This window comes from Antechinus flavipes, chromosome 6, assembly GCF_016432865.1.
Source record: "Antechinus flavipes isolate AdamAnt ecotype Samford, QLD, Australia chromosome 6, AdamAnt_v2, whole genome shotgun sequence".
NCBI classification, from domain to species: Eukaryota; Metazoa; Chordata; class Mammalia; order Dasyuromorphia; family Dasyuridae; genus Antechinus; species Antechinus flavipes.
In genome coordinates this window covers 134,358,365-134,372,655 of record NC_067403.1, presented here as the reverse complement: position 1 = coordinate 134,372,655, position 14,291 = coordinate 134,358,365, and the positions used below count along the sequence as shown (strand labels likewise).

At 35.6% G+C, this 14,291-nt stretch overlaps 1 protein-coding gene across 2 annotated transcripts in view; it reads left to right on the top strand.

Moving 5' to 3' along the window:
* The first annotated feature begins 209 nt into the window (after nt 1-209).
* OSTC (oligosaccharyltransferase complex non-catalytic subunit) overlaps nt 210-14,291 on the top strand; it is a 75,967-nt gene continuing 61,885 nt past the window's right edge. For both annotated transcript variants that reach the window (XM_051965975.1, XM_051965977.1), the window contains exon 1: nt 210-441. In XM_051965975.1, the coding sequence (XP_051821935.1) occupies nt 303-441 (139 nt within the window). In that variant the 5' untranslated portion in view covers nt 210-302. The remainder of the gene's footprint in view (nt 442-14,291) is intronic.

Here is a 14,291-nt window from a genome sequence, read left to right as displayed (position 1 = left end):
CACGTGGGTCCTGGAAGATTAAACCTTGTCACTTAATTGGATATTAAAAATCCTAAAATCTTTGTACACCTCCGATGTCGTGAAAAATGTTAAAATAACTGAATTTTATATTTTAGGCTTAATGATGTTGCTTGCCACGGCTCTCGTCTATTCTTTTTCAGGCCTTTTCTTAGCTTTCAGGAATCTGGCGACATCTTCGAGCATGCTCGCTATGTAGTCTTCTTTTTCTGGTGCCGCGGCGCCTGAAGCGCCAGCATCTCCGTGATAGAATCTTGGGGCTGTGGAACGTCGCCGCAGCCAGCATGGAGACCTTGTACCGAGTGCCCTTCGTGGTCCTAGAATGTCCCAATCTGAAGCTGAAGAAGCCGCCCTGGGCCCACATGCCATCAGCAATGACGGTGTACGCTTTGGTGGTGGTGTCTTATTTTCTCATCACTGGAGGTAATGCCGGCGGGTTCGGGAGTTCCCAAAGGACTTCCGCTAGATCCCGTTCGGGGTTCACTCACTTTTTTGCGAGTCCTCTCTTGGTCTTCAGCTAGAGCAGCGTGTACTAGTCTATGTGTAAATATTTATCACGTTAGCCCATCAATAAAACTAAGTTTTGTGCCAGGCACTGTATCAAGATACAAAAAGAGACTAGAGGCAGTCGCTGCCCTCGAGGAGCATACTATTTAACGGAGCAAACAAATTCATACAAAGTAAGCTATGTAATTCAATTCAGTAAATAATTTTTTTTATATCTACTGTGTGCCAAACATAGTGTTAAGCTCTGGATATACAAAAAAGAGGTAAAAGAAGGCCTTTAAAGAAGCTTAAATCTAATGGGGGAGACAACAGGCAAACAATTCTATACAAAACAAGCTAAATAATTCAGGACAATAAAGATTTTATTATCTAAGCCTAGAGGGCTAATCCAGGAGATTTTAGCCATTCTGTTACCCTTGAAAGTCTGATCAGTGAAGGCTGTGAAATCTTTTATCAATTAATATTTATAAATGCATAACAAAATTCTCGGGTTTACAAAGGAGTCCAATTATGTCGAATTAAAGGTTGAGTTCCTCTTGTTCTCCCCCCAGTTCTCAAACCCTTCTAAAATACACCTCCTTTTAAGTTATTTTGGGTTAGAAGTACCCCAGAAGCAGACCCAGAGTTATAAGGAATTTCCTTTGTCTAAGTTGTATAGGCAGAAATAGTATTGAGACTGGGTAGTACCATTCTGCTGTGATCACACTGGCTCTAGAAGATTATTCAGTTTGGGGTGCTGTTTTAGAAAGTTCTTGAAAAAGCTGGAGAATGTTTCTAAAAGGGCATCCAGTATTTATGGATATCACCTCCTGTTTTGGGGTTTTCAAACAAAGGCTGGATGACCATTTATTTGGTCTTATGTAGAAAGGGATTCTTTTTCAGGTATAGTTTAGAATAAATGGCTCCTATTTTCTGTTAGAACTTAGGTCTTCTGATTGTCAGTTTATCAGTGCTCTTTTCAATAGATCACATCTCTTGTCTGGAGAGCCTGCTCTTACACAGATTCTATTTATTTATTTAGATTTTTTGTTTTTGTTTTTGGACTAGGTGAAAGAGGAGATTCTTTGCCTCAGTTGCTTCCTAACCTTATTCACTGAGTGCAGCCTCAGTGTTGAAGGAAGATCTGAGCTTAAAAAGGCCAAGGTCTTCCCTTGCATCTAGGGCCATCTCCAGTTTTCAAACTGATCTAATTCTCAAACTGATCTGTATCAGGACACTTGATCCAAACAATAAATAATGATCACAATGAAGTAGAAATGATGTCCTAGTTCCTGTATAAATAAATAAATTGAAAAAAAAAAATTCTGGACTCCTGGTAGTATCTGGAAATATTTGTTATTTAGCATGTTATATTACAAATATCATTTAGTAGTGAAATTTTAAAAATTAGTTTTCTCATCTTTATAAATAGTAATTTACAGAATTTCAGATTATAAGTATCTAATGGGGACCCTGTTTTTCATTTAGTAATATCTGTGAAGAAACTGAGGACTAGAGTTCTGTAGTTGCATCCTTAATTCTCTAATTTCATATCCTTAATATTCTACTACTACTACTATTAGTTTATTTCCATTATGAAAGTTTTGCTTTTAATCTTACCTGAAATTACTGTGTGCCTATATTTGATTCATAGGTCTTTACCTCTGCTCTCCTAGTGCTTTAGTTCCTAGAAGTCTGTTGGAGAATTTATGTAAGCACTACAAGCATCTGTAGTCTTTTTATTTTAAGGTACAACTTCCATGTGTTTTCTGTAGAGGATACATCTGTGTTCTTTTTTGATTTTACTCTCTCACCATTAGTATTTGTCCTTATCACCATTCTCTTACATTATCACATGGATCATTTTTATGTGGGGTATGGCTTTAGTTATCTCTTTTGGGAATGACTTTCAGATCTGTATCTTCAGACCTGATTGATTTTCTTTCTTTCTTTCTTTCTTTCTTTCTTTCTTTCTTTCTTTCTTTCTTTCTTTCTTTCTTTCTTTCTTTCTTTCTTTCTTTCTTTCTTTCTTTTTCTTTCTTTCTTTCTTTCTTTCTTTCTTTCTTTCTTTCTTTCTTTCTTTCTTTCTTTCTTTCTTTCTTTCTTTCTTTCTTTCTTTTTCTTTCTTTCTTTCTTTCTTTCTTTCTTTTCTTTCTTTCTTCTCTCTTCTTTTATTTTATTTTTATTATTATAGCTTTTTATTTAGAAAACATATGCATAGATAATTTTTCAACATTGACCCTTGCAAAATCTTCTGTTCCCACCTTTCCCCTCCTTCCCCCCATCCCCTCCCCTAGATGGCAGGTAGTCCAATACATGTTAAATATGTTAAAGTATATGTTAAATACAATATATGTGTTCATATTTATACAGTTATCTAGTGTACAAGAGAAATTGGATCTTGAAAGAAGGTAAAAAAAAAACCTGAGAAGGAAAACAAAAATGCAAGCAAACAATAACATAAAGAGTGGAATTGCTATGTTGTGGTCCATACTCATTTCCCATAGTTCTCTCTCTGGGTTAGGCTGATTATCTTCATTACTGAACAATTGAGACTGGTTTGAATCATCTCATTGTTAAAGAGAGCCATTTCCATAAGAATTGATTATCATTTAGTATTTTGTTGAAGTATATAATGATCTCCTGGTTCTGCTCATTTCACTTAGGATCAGTTCATGTAAGTCTCTCAAGGCTTCTCTGAAATCATCCTGCTGGTTATTTCTTACAGAACAATAATATTCCATAACATAACACAGTTTATTCAGCCATTCTCCAATTGATGGGCATCCATTCAATTTCCAGTTTCTAGCCAGTACAAAAAGGGCTGCCACAAATATTTTTGCACGTATGGGTCCCTGGATCAAAGGGTATGCACAGTTTGATAACTTTTTGAACGGAGTTCCAAATTGCTCTCCTGAATTGTTGGATTTATTCACAATTCCACCAACAATGCATTGTCCCAGTTTTCCCACATCCCCTCCAACATTAATCATTATCTTTTTCTGTCATCTTAGCCAATCTGAGAGGTATATAGTAGTATCGCAGAGTTGTCTGCATTTTTCTGATCAATAGTGATTTGGAGCACTTTTTCACATGACTAGAAATCGTTTCAGACATCTGAAAATTGTCTATTCATATTCTTTGCCTATTTGTCAATTGGAGAATGGCTTGATTTCTTATAAATTTGAGTCAATTCTCTATATATTTTGGAAATGAGGCCTTTATCAGAACCTTTGAATGTAAAAATGTTTTCCCAGTTTATTGCTTCCCTTCTAATCTTGTCTGCATTAACTTTGTTTATACAAAAACTTTTTAACTTAATATATTCAAAATTTTCTATTTTATGATCAATAATGATTTCTAGTTCTTCATTGGTCACAAATTCCTTCCTCTTCCACAGGTCTGAGAGGCCTATGTTCTTCTAATTTATTTATAATCTCATTCTTTTATGTCCAGATTGTGAACTCAATTTGATCTTACCTTGGTGTACAGTGTTAAGTGTAGGTCAGTGCCTAGTTTCTGCCATACTCGTTTACCATTTTCCCAGCAGTTTTTGCCAAATAGTGAATTCTTATCCCAAAAGCTGATGTCTTTCCGTTTGTCAAACACTAGATTGCTATAGTTATTGACTATTATGTCCTATGAACCTAACCTATTCCACTGATCAACTTCTACATTTCTTAGCCAATACCAAATGGTTTTGATGACCACTGCTTTTATAATATAGTTTTAGATCTGGTACAACTAGGCCACCTTCATTTGATTTTTTTTTTTTTTCATTAGTTTCCTTGAAATTCTTGACCGTTTGTTCTTCCATATGAATTTTGTTGTTATTTTTTCTAGGTCAGTAAAATAGTTCCTTGGGAGTTTGATTGGTATAGTACTAAATAAATAGATTAAATAGTATTGTCATCTTTATTATATTTGCTCGACCTATCCAAGAGCTCTTAATATTTTTCCAATTGTTTAGATCTTACTTTATTTGTGTGGAAAGTGTTTTCTAGTTTTGCTCATATAGTTCCTGACTTTCCCTTGGCAGATAGATTCCCAAATATTTTATACTATTGGCAGTTATTTTAAATGGAATTTCTCTTTGTATCTCTTGCTGTTGGATTTTGTTAGTGATGTATAAAAATGCTGATCATTGATGTGCATTTATATTGTATCCTTCAACTTTGCTAAAGTTTTGGATTCTTTCTAATAGCTTTTTAGTAGATTCTCTGGGGTTCTCTAAGTATACCATCATATCATCTGCAAAGAGTGATAATTTGGTTTCCTCATTACCTATTCTAATTCCTTTAATCTCTTTCTCAACTGTTATTGCCAAAGCTAGCATTTCTAATACAATATTTAATAATAATGTTGATTGTGGGCAATCTTGTTTCACTCCTGATCTTACTAGGAATGTTTCCAGCTTATCGCCATTACATATGATGCTTACTGACAGTTTTAAATATATTCTCCTATTTTAAGGAAAAGTCCATTTATTCCTATCCTCCCAAGTGTTTTTATTAGGAATGGATGTTGGATTTTATCAAATGCTTTTTCTGCATCTATTGAGATGATCATATGGTTTTTGTTAATTTGGTTATTGATATAGTCAATTATGCTAATAGTTTTCCTAAAATTGAACCTAAAATTGAAAAATTCCTGGTATAAATCCCACTTGGTCATGGTGTATTATCCTAGGGATGATTTTCTGTAATCTTTTTGCTAATATGTTAAGATTTTTGTATCAATATTCATTAGGGAGATTGGTCTGCAATTTTCTCTGTTTTCATCCTACTTGATTTAGGTATCAGTACCATGTCTGTGACATAAAAGGAATTTGGTAGGACTCTTTCTTTCCCTATTTTTTTCAGATAGTTTATATAGTATTGGAATTAACTGTTCTTTAAATGTTTGGTAGAATTCACATGTAAATCCATCTGGTCCTGGGGATTTTTTCTTATGGAGTTGATTAATAGCTTGTTCTATTTCTTTTTCTAAAATGGGACTGTTTAAGCAATTTACTTCCTCTGTTAATCTGGGCATATATATTTTTGAAGGTATTCGTCCATTTCACTTAGGTTATCAAATTTATTGGCATAAAGTTGGGAAAAGTAACTCCTAATTATTCCCTCTTCATTAGTGGAAAGTTCTCCCTTCCCTTTTAAGACTAACAATTTGATTTTCCACTTTCCTTTTTCTAATCACATTAACTAAAGGTTTATCTAATTTTTTTTCATAAAACCAAGTCTTAGTTTTATTTATTAATTCAATAGTTTTTTTACTGTCAGTTTTATTAATCTCTCCTTTTAGTTTTAGAATTTCAAGTTTAGTGTTTGGGGTTTTTTAATTTGCTCTTTTTTTAGTTTTTTTAATTGCAAGCCTAATTCATTTCTCTATTTTGTGCAAGTAAGCCTCTGGAGATATAAAATTCCCCTTATTACTGCTTTGGCTGCATCCCATAAATTTTGGTATGTCATCTCATTATTGTCATTCTCTTGGGTGAAATTATTAATTGTATCTATGATTTGCTGTTTAATCCATTCATTCTTTAGGATGAGATTATTTAGTTTCCAATTACTTTTTGGTCTGTGTTCCCTTAGCTTTTTATTGAATATAGTTTTTATTGCATCGTGATCTGAAAAGCATGCATTTACTATTTCTGCCCTTCTGCATTTGAATTTGAGGTCTTCATGTCCTAATATATGGTCAGTTTTTTTATAGGTTCCATGAACTGCCAAGAAGAAAGTGTACTCCTTTCTGTCTCCATTCAGTTTTCTTCAAAGATCTATTATACCTAACTTTTCTAGTATTCTATTTACCTTTTTAACTTCTTTCTTACTTATTTTGTGGTTTGATTTGTCTAGTTCTGAGAGTGCAAGGTTGAGATCTCCCATTCTTATAGTTTTGCTGTCTATTTCTTCTTGCAGCTCTCTTAACTTCTCCTTTAGGAATTTAGATGCTATACCATTTAGTACATATATGTTTAGTATTGATGTTGCTTTATTATTTGTGGTACTTTTTAGCAAAATAGTTTTCTTTCTTATCTCTTTTAATTAGATCAATTTTTGCAGTTGCTTGATCTGAGATCAGGGTGGCTACCCCTGCTTTTTTGACTTCACTTGAAGCATAGTAGATTCTGCTCCAGCCTTTTACCTTTACTCTGTATGTATTACCCTACTTTAAATGAGTTTCTTGTAAGCAACATATTATAGGATTCTGGCTTTTAATCCAGTCTGCTATCCACCTCCTCTTTATGGGAGAGTTCACCCCATTCACATTTATGGTTAAAACTATTAATTCTGTATTTCCTGACATCTTCTTATCCCCAGATTATGCTTTTCTCTTTCCTTTCCCCTTTATCTCCCTCCCCAGTATTAAATTTATGGGTACCACTTGCCTCATGCAGCCCCTCCTCTTTAGAATCCCTTCTTCCCCCTTAAAGTCCCTCCCCCTTTCTTAAACCTTTCCCCTAATATTTCTGTATTACCTTCTATTTTGCTTACCCCTTTCCTTTTCACTTTTCCCCTCCTACTTTTCAATGAGGTAGGAGAAGTTTCTCTGTAAATCAAATATTAATTTTAATTAATTAAAAATATTAATTTTCTCTTTGAGCCAAATCTGATCAGAGTAAGATTCATACAGTATTCATCCTCATCCCTTCTTTCCCTCAGATATAGGTTTCCTTTGCCTCTTCGTGAGATGTAGTTTCCCTCTTTCTGATACAATCTTCTTTCCACCTCTAGTTACATTTTTATATTATAATAGTAAAATCAAATTATACATGTACTCTCTCTATATACCCATAACAGAAATATAATACTTAAGAGTTCTTTTTACCTTTTTATGCTTCTTTTGAGTCCTATATTTGGAGGTCAAATTTTTTGTTTAGCTCTGTTTTTTTCATCAGGAATAAATGGAATTCACCTGTCTAATTGAATATACATCTTCTTCGCTGGAAAAAAAGGCTCAGTTTAGCTGGGTAATTTATTCTTGGCTGTATTGCAAGTTCCTTTACCCTTTGGAATATCGGACTTCAAGGCCCTTAAATCCTTTAATGTGGAAGCTACTAGATCCTGAGTAATCCTTATTGTGACTACTTGGTATTTGATTTGTTTTTTTTCGGGCTGCTTGTAATATTTTTTTCTTTGTCTGATAGTTCTGGAATTTAGCCACAATATTCCTTGGAGTTTTAATTTTGGGGTCTCTTTCAGGAGATGTTGATGAATTCTTTCAATGGCTATTTTATCTTCTGATTCTATGACATCTGGGCAGTTCTCTTTGAGGATTTCCTGTAAAATAGCGTCTAAGCTTTTTTTTTTTTTTTTTCATCATGATTTTCAGGGAGTCCAATACTTCTTAGATTATCTTTTCTAGATCTGTTTTCCAGGTCTGTTGTTTTCCCAAGTAGATATTTAACATTTTTTTCTATTTTTTCATTTTTTTGGTTTTTCTTGACTGATTCTTGATGTCTCCTCGAGTCAGTCATTTCCATTTATTCAGTTCTGATTTTTAATGAATTATTTTCTTCATTTTTTTTTTATTTCTTTTTGTATTTGTCCAATTGAGGTTTTAACTGAGTTGTTCTATGGAATTTTTTTCCATTTCATCAATTTTTTTTTTTTTAAGGAGTTATTTTTCTTTTTCCAGTTCACAAATTCTGTTTTCCTGAGAGTTCTTTACCTTTTCCATTTCACATCTCAGGGAGTTGTTTTCTTTTTCCACTTTTTCCACTTCTTTTAATGAGTTATATTCCTTTTCCAAACACTCTTGCAGAGTTTTCCTTTCCTTTCCCCATTCTTCTAGCTCTTTTTAAAGATCCTTTTCAATTTCTTCTTGGAGAGCCTTGCATGGTGGGGACCAGGTTATATCCCCCTTTGAGGTTCATCTAGAGATAATCTGCTTTTAGTCTCCTTAGTGTTTGAAGTCTGTTCTCTTTCACTATAGAAGCTATCTATATTTAGAGCTCACTTTGCCTTTTTACTCATTTTTTAATAAAGTTGGAGTCTGCTTTTGGAGCAGTGAGGGCTTTCTAAGCTTCCTCTATAGAGCAGGAAGTGACAGCGACAGTGCTGGGATCCTCCTGGTGCTGGGTGGGTGTGGCCAAGTCCTATGAGACTCTGGCGCTTTGGGGTATACTATTTACCCTCTGTGTTCGTGTTGGAAGTTTTATGACATCTCTGCTGATCTGCTGTCTTGCAGCCAGAGCAGAGTAGCCAGCCAATACTGTGGTAGTGTCCTCCCTGCAGATTCTCCACCTGCAGAGACCATACTCTGCCCCTGGTCTGCTCAGCTTGTGCTCTTCCTGTTTGCCTGCCTGTGCCTGCGTGTGGTCTGGCCTCCTCCTATGTCCACACCTGACCAAAACAGACCTTTTCTGGAGATCTTCGAGATTATCTTCTGTTGGTAATGTGTTGTACTCCCAATATTCAAGGGTTCTGACAGTCCAGCACTTAATTCAGAGGTTGAATTTGGTAGTTTAAGGATAGCAGGAAAGCTCAGAAAGAAGCATGTGTTCTCTCCGCCATCTTGGCTCTGCCCCCAGACTTGATTGATTTTTCATGATTTTAGTCTCCCTTTTCTAGATGTTCAATTGAACACATGGATGCTATGTGGATGTTCAACCAAGCTCATTTCTCTCATGTTAACCCCAACAAAACCCTATTTTTAACTCTTACATTCCCGTATGCCTGAAGGATGATGTTTTGTTCTCTCAAGTCCTCCAGTTTCAAAGAGAGTAATTTTTTATTCTTTTTTTCTATGTCTATTCCTACTGCTTCAAATCTTCCTTTGAAGCATCAATCCCCTCTTTACCATTCTAGTCCAGGAGTTTCATTGCCTCTTGTATAGACCCTTCAATCCAGATTCTTAACTGGTTTCCCTGCCTTTAGACATTCTCATGTGACAAAATAGTCTTCTTTTTCTGCTTGATATATGAATTATATAAACTTGCAATTGTCTTTAGAAGTGGAATTTTAATTAATTATAATTAAATTTATAGGTGTTGATGAGATTATCAAGTAAAAATGTATAGAGGGTGAAGAAAAGATAGCCTAGGACAGATTCTGTGTGACATCCATGGTTTTTGTATAAAACCTGGATGAAAATCCATTAAAGGAGATTGAGAAGGAGCAGTCATACAGGTAAAAGGAGGAGACAGCAGTATCATAAAACTCTTGAGAGAGGTTTTGAAGGGGCAGGGAGTAAAAGTATTAAAGGCTACAGAAAGTTCAAAGGAAGAGGATTGAAAAAAGGTCATTTGAGCACCAGCTGAAGTTAGGAGGACCTGAGTTCAAATCTAGTTTCAGACATTTAACACTTCCTAACTGTATGACCCTGGGCAAGTCACTTAACCCCAATTGCCTCAGCAAAAACAAACAAACAAGAAAAAAGACCATTTGATTTTGCAAATAATTAAATGATCATGGGTAGCTTTGGAGAGGGCAGTTTTGGTTTAGTTATAAGGTCGGAAGGCAGACTGTAGAAACTTGAGAGTGAGAGAAGAAGAAGAGATCTTCCAGATCTTTTCAAGAGATCTTACCAGAAATTTAATTATAAAAGGCTGGAGAGATATAGGACAGTAGCTAGCAAGGTTGAGTGGATCAAGTGAGGGTTTATTTTGAGGATAGTGGACATTTTTGTAGGCAGTAGAGAAGCAGGGAACTCTTGGTGAATAGCCTTAATTTATTTCAGTAAATTGGAGTAAAGTTATTTGCTGAGGTGTGGGGGAAGAGAGAAACCAAGAAATTAAGGAGAGTTGAAAAGGTTTGAAGAGCTATTGAGTTAATTAGGGAGGTATAGAATGCTTTGCTGTAGTTAAAACCCAGTTGAGGTTGCACAACATAAATTTTTGTGGACCTCATCTGCATGATTTTGTGATTTTTCTCCACTTCTGTTCAGTAGCATATACATAGGAGTTAAGACAACACATTTTGGGGATGCTCCAAGACTGATGCTTGGTAGGTTACAATTGAGATACAAAGAAGCTAACTACTCTTTAACAGTATAGAGTTGAACTGGTTCAAAATAATGAAAGGAGGAGAGTGTAGGTAATCCAGAGGAAATGATCTGAGAGGGAATTGGAGAGTCAGAGAGTTGATTGGAGATTGTGGTGTAAAGAACAGGGTTTAGAATTGCAAGGCAGAGAAAGGTGGAATGACGATGGATTGTGATCAGATTGGGGACTTTCAAGATTCATGGAATTTGAAAGTGACACCATATGAAATGGCAAATTCAAACTATCTCTGTATGTGACTAGGGGAAGGTAGAGGAGAGCAGTTAGTTTGAAGGGAATATCAGATGGTAAAATCTTCCAGATATTGTTCAAACTCATTTCTCCCCTCATGAATCCTCTCCTTCTTTCTCTCATCTTAAACTTTTTTGGTTATTTTCCATCTTTCATGCCTTTGGTCATGATTCCATTCCTAGAATCTTTTCTATCCTTTCATTACCTACTATTGAAATCCTTTTCCTCACTATCACCAATACCAACTCATTGGTACTTTACCAATTGCCAGTGACAGGAAGATAAGCTTAGGAACTTTGGGAATAGCTCCTAAGACCAAGCCTGATTCTAGTCTATTCCTATAGCCATCATCTAGGGGAGTAACCCCTATAAAGTAGGATGTGGCAACTGCTTCTTTGGATGCTGTAGCTGCTATAGAACTCTTTAGCAACCACAACTAAGGATAACCCGGAAAAGAAAGTTTTTACAATCCAGCCCTTGGTACTATTCAATGACAAAGCATCAGAAACTGATAATGGTTTATGATGTTAGAGAAGAGATATTTCCATCTGCTTTGCCATTCCATTCCAAGGACAAATGAAATTTTCTACGTGTCTTATAATTGAAACTTCCTATATGAAACTCCTTACATTAGAATACAAGCCCCCCTTGAGAGTAAATATACTTTTTCTTTGCTGTGTATATTCTCAGCGCTTAGCATAATACTTTCACATAGTGAGTATTTCCATCCTTTATAATTCATTATATATTCAGTTATGTTTCTGTTTCTTTTCAAGGCTGTGCTCAGGTGCTACTTCCTCTATTAAACCTCTCAATTCTTCCAACTAGAAGAAATTTTTAAAGCTCTTTGTACATCTTTTTTTCTGTTACCACATTGTTATTTAGTTGTCTCCAACTCTTTGAGACCCTGTGGACTTTTTTTCTTGGCAAAGATACTGGAGTACTGTGCAATTTTTTTCTCCAGTATGTTTCCACTTCACAGATGAGGAACTGTGAAAAATGAGGGTAAAGTGACTTGACTAGAATCACACAGTAAGTGAGGTTGGATTTGAACACAAATCTTCCTGATGCCAAGCTAGTTCTTTATCCACTGAGACCCTTAGCTGCCCCCTACCACATTGTAATTTGTTTTATAGTTATTTTTCTCTTTGAGTGAATTGTGATCTTCATCAGTGGAGAAAAATGCCTGTAGATTTCTTAGGGTGTGTAGTTGGAAAAGAACATTAATTAATCCCTCATTTTTTTTAAATAGCTTTTTATTTACAAGTTATATGTATGGGTAATTTTACAGCATTGACAATTGCCAAACCTTTTGTTCCAATTTTTCCCCTCCTTCCCTTCACCCCCTCCCCTAGATGGCAGGATGACCAGTAGATGTTAAATATATTAAAGTATAAATTATAATCCCTCATTTTGCAGATAAGCTTAACCAAATTAAGAGTCTTGGCTTAGGATCACACAGACATAAACTAAAGGATGCATTTAAGTATGAGACTCACAGGATCCAGGGAGAAGAAGGAATAGGTTTTTGCACAGGTCAGAGATGGGAAAGATGTTCTCCAGCCTTCTGGAGATTTGTATCTCCAGAACAAATAAGTAACAGCTGATTTGAATGCCGGTTCTCTGTCTTTAAAATACAAGACCCTGGGGCAGCTTGGTGGCTCAGTTGGATAGAGCACCAGTCTTGAAGTCAGGAGGACCTGAGTTAAATGTGGTCTCAGACATTTAACACTTCCTAGCTGTGTGACCCTGAGTAAGTCACTTAACCCCAATTGCTTCAGAAAAAAAAAAAAAAAAAAAAAGCTAGACCTGGAGTAAGGAAGATTCACTTCCTCAGTTCAGATCTGGCCTCAGACACTTTGTGATTATTGACCTTGAGTAAGTTTCTTCATCTGTAAAATGAACCAAGATGGGGTAATGAAGAGTTTTTGATGTGAATGAAATGACTCAAGCACCACGGCCTCTAGATCCACAGCTCTTCTCATTGCCACCAAATTTGATATTTGAGGATGCAACCACAGTTCCATCAAGGCAGATAGCTTCACCGCTACCATCACCATCTTTTATGTTCCTTATTGGGCTATAAGCTTGTTATAGCTTATTCATCTTTTATCTGGTACCTGGTGCCATATTTATTACATACTTATTGAATATTTGAATGAATAGGAGGACGTTGGAGCCTGCCTGAGACAGACAAGTTAGAAGGTGCAACTGACTTATAATAACTAGTTCTTTGAGGGTCAGGTTCATCATCTTTCACTAAAGGAATATTTTTCAAATGAATGAGTTCGATTTAATGTTCAATTTAATTTTTTTTGCATTTGTTCTTATACTTTATTACATCATAATTCAGATTTTTAGAAGGTAGAGTCATTCTTCCTTAAAATTCTTTGCATTTCCTATTTTCTGCTTACTATCAAAACTAAGTGATAGTGGGTATGTTTCTTTTTCTCCACATTTCTTTTTTTGTTTTTTTCTTTATTTTTTAAAATAACTTTTTATTGACAGAACCCATGCCAGGGTAATTTTTTACATTATCCCTTGCCCTCTCTTCCGTTCCGATTTTTACCCTCCCTCTCTCCACCTCCTCCCCAAGATGGCAAGCAGTCCTATACATTTAAATAGGTTACAGTATATCCTAGATACAATATATGTTTGCAGAACCGAACAGTTCTCTTGTTGCACAGGGAGAGTTGGATTCAGAAGGTATAAATAACCCGGGAAGAAAAACAAAAATGCAAGCAGTTTATATTTGTTTGGGGCAATTGCACCTACCCAAACTGACTACTCAGGAGTCACTCCAAATGATGTACAGAAAGAATTTATTAGAATCTCGAGAAGCGGACCGTCCTGGCCTGTGGGCCCGAAAGGACAGCAAAGATACCCACAGGAGGAGAGTCATTCACGTGAAGATGCTTATAACTTTTATACATTTCAGACAAAGAACCCCCAAAATCCCACCCTTTACAGGCTGTGATTGGTTACATAAACCTTTATCTCCCTATTTGGTCAGTGGAATGCAGTGAAAAAGGTGATATATAGCTTTGGCCACTTAATTCCTTCTTTGGACAATGGAATGCAGTCCAGGTCTCATCTAAAATCACGCGACTGGGGCCTATAGGCCTGATCTACTTCAGTTAACAGTCTCTGATCAATATGTGCTTAATCTGTAAGTTCTTCACCTTTCCACACATATTCATTTCCCAGTGTCCTTTCTTTGGGTGTAGCTGCTTCTGTCCATCCTTGATCATCAGTTTAAATGTTGAATTATTCCCGAGTATTATTGAAAGAATACATTTTAATTATTTAAATGATTGGAAGCCAAGAATAATTTTTCCTGATTATTTAAATTGTATAAAATCTGAATCATGCAATCAAGATAAAACATTTTCTTATTCTCTGATCATCTCACTAGACAAAAAAATTTTTTGAGATTTTCTAGAAGGAGGAAAGTCCTCTCTCTCTCTCTCTCCTGAAAACTGACAACTGAGTATTAAGGCCAAAGGGAGTCACAGAGAATACTGAGGGAAAATTCTTTATGACTGTAGTCATG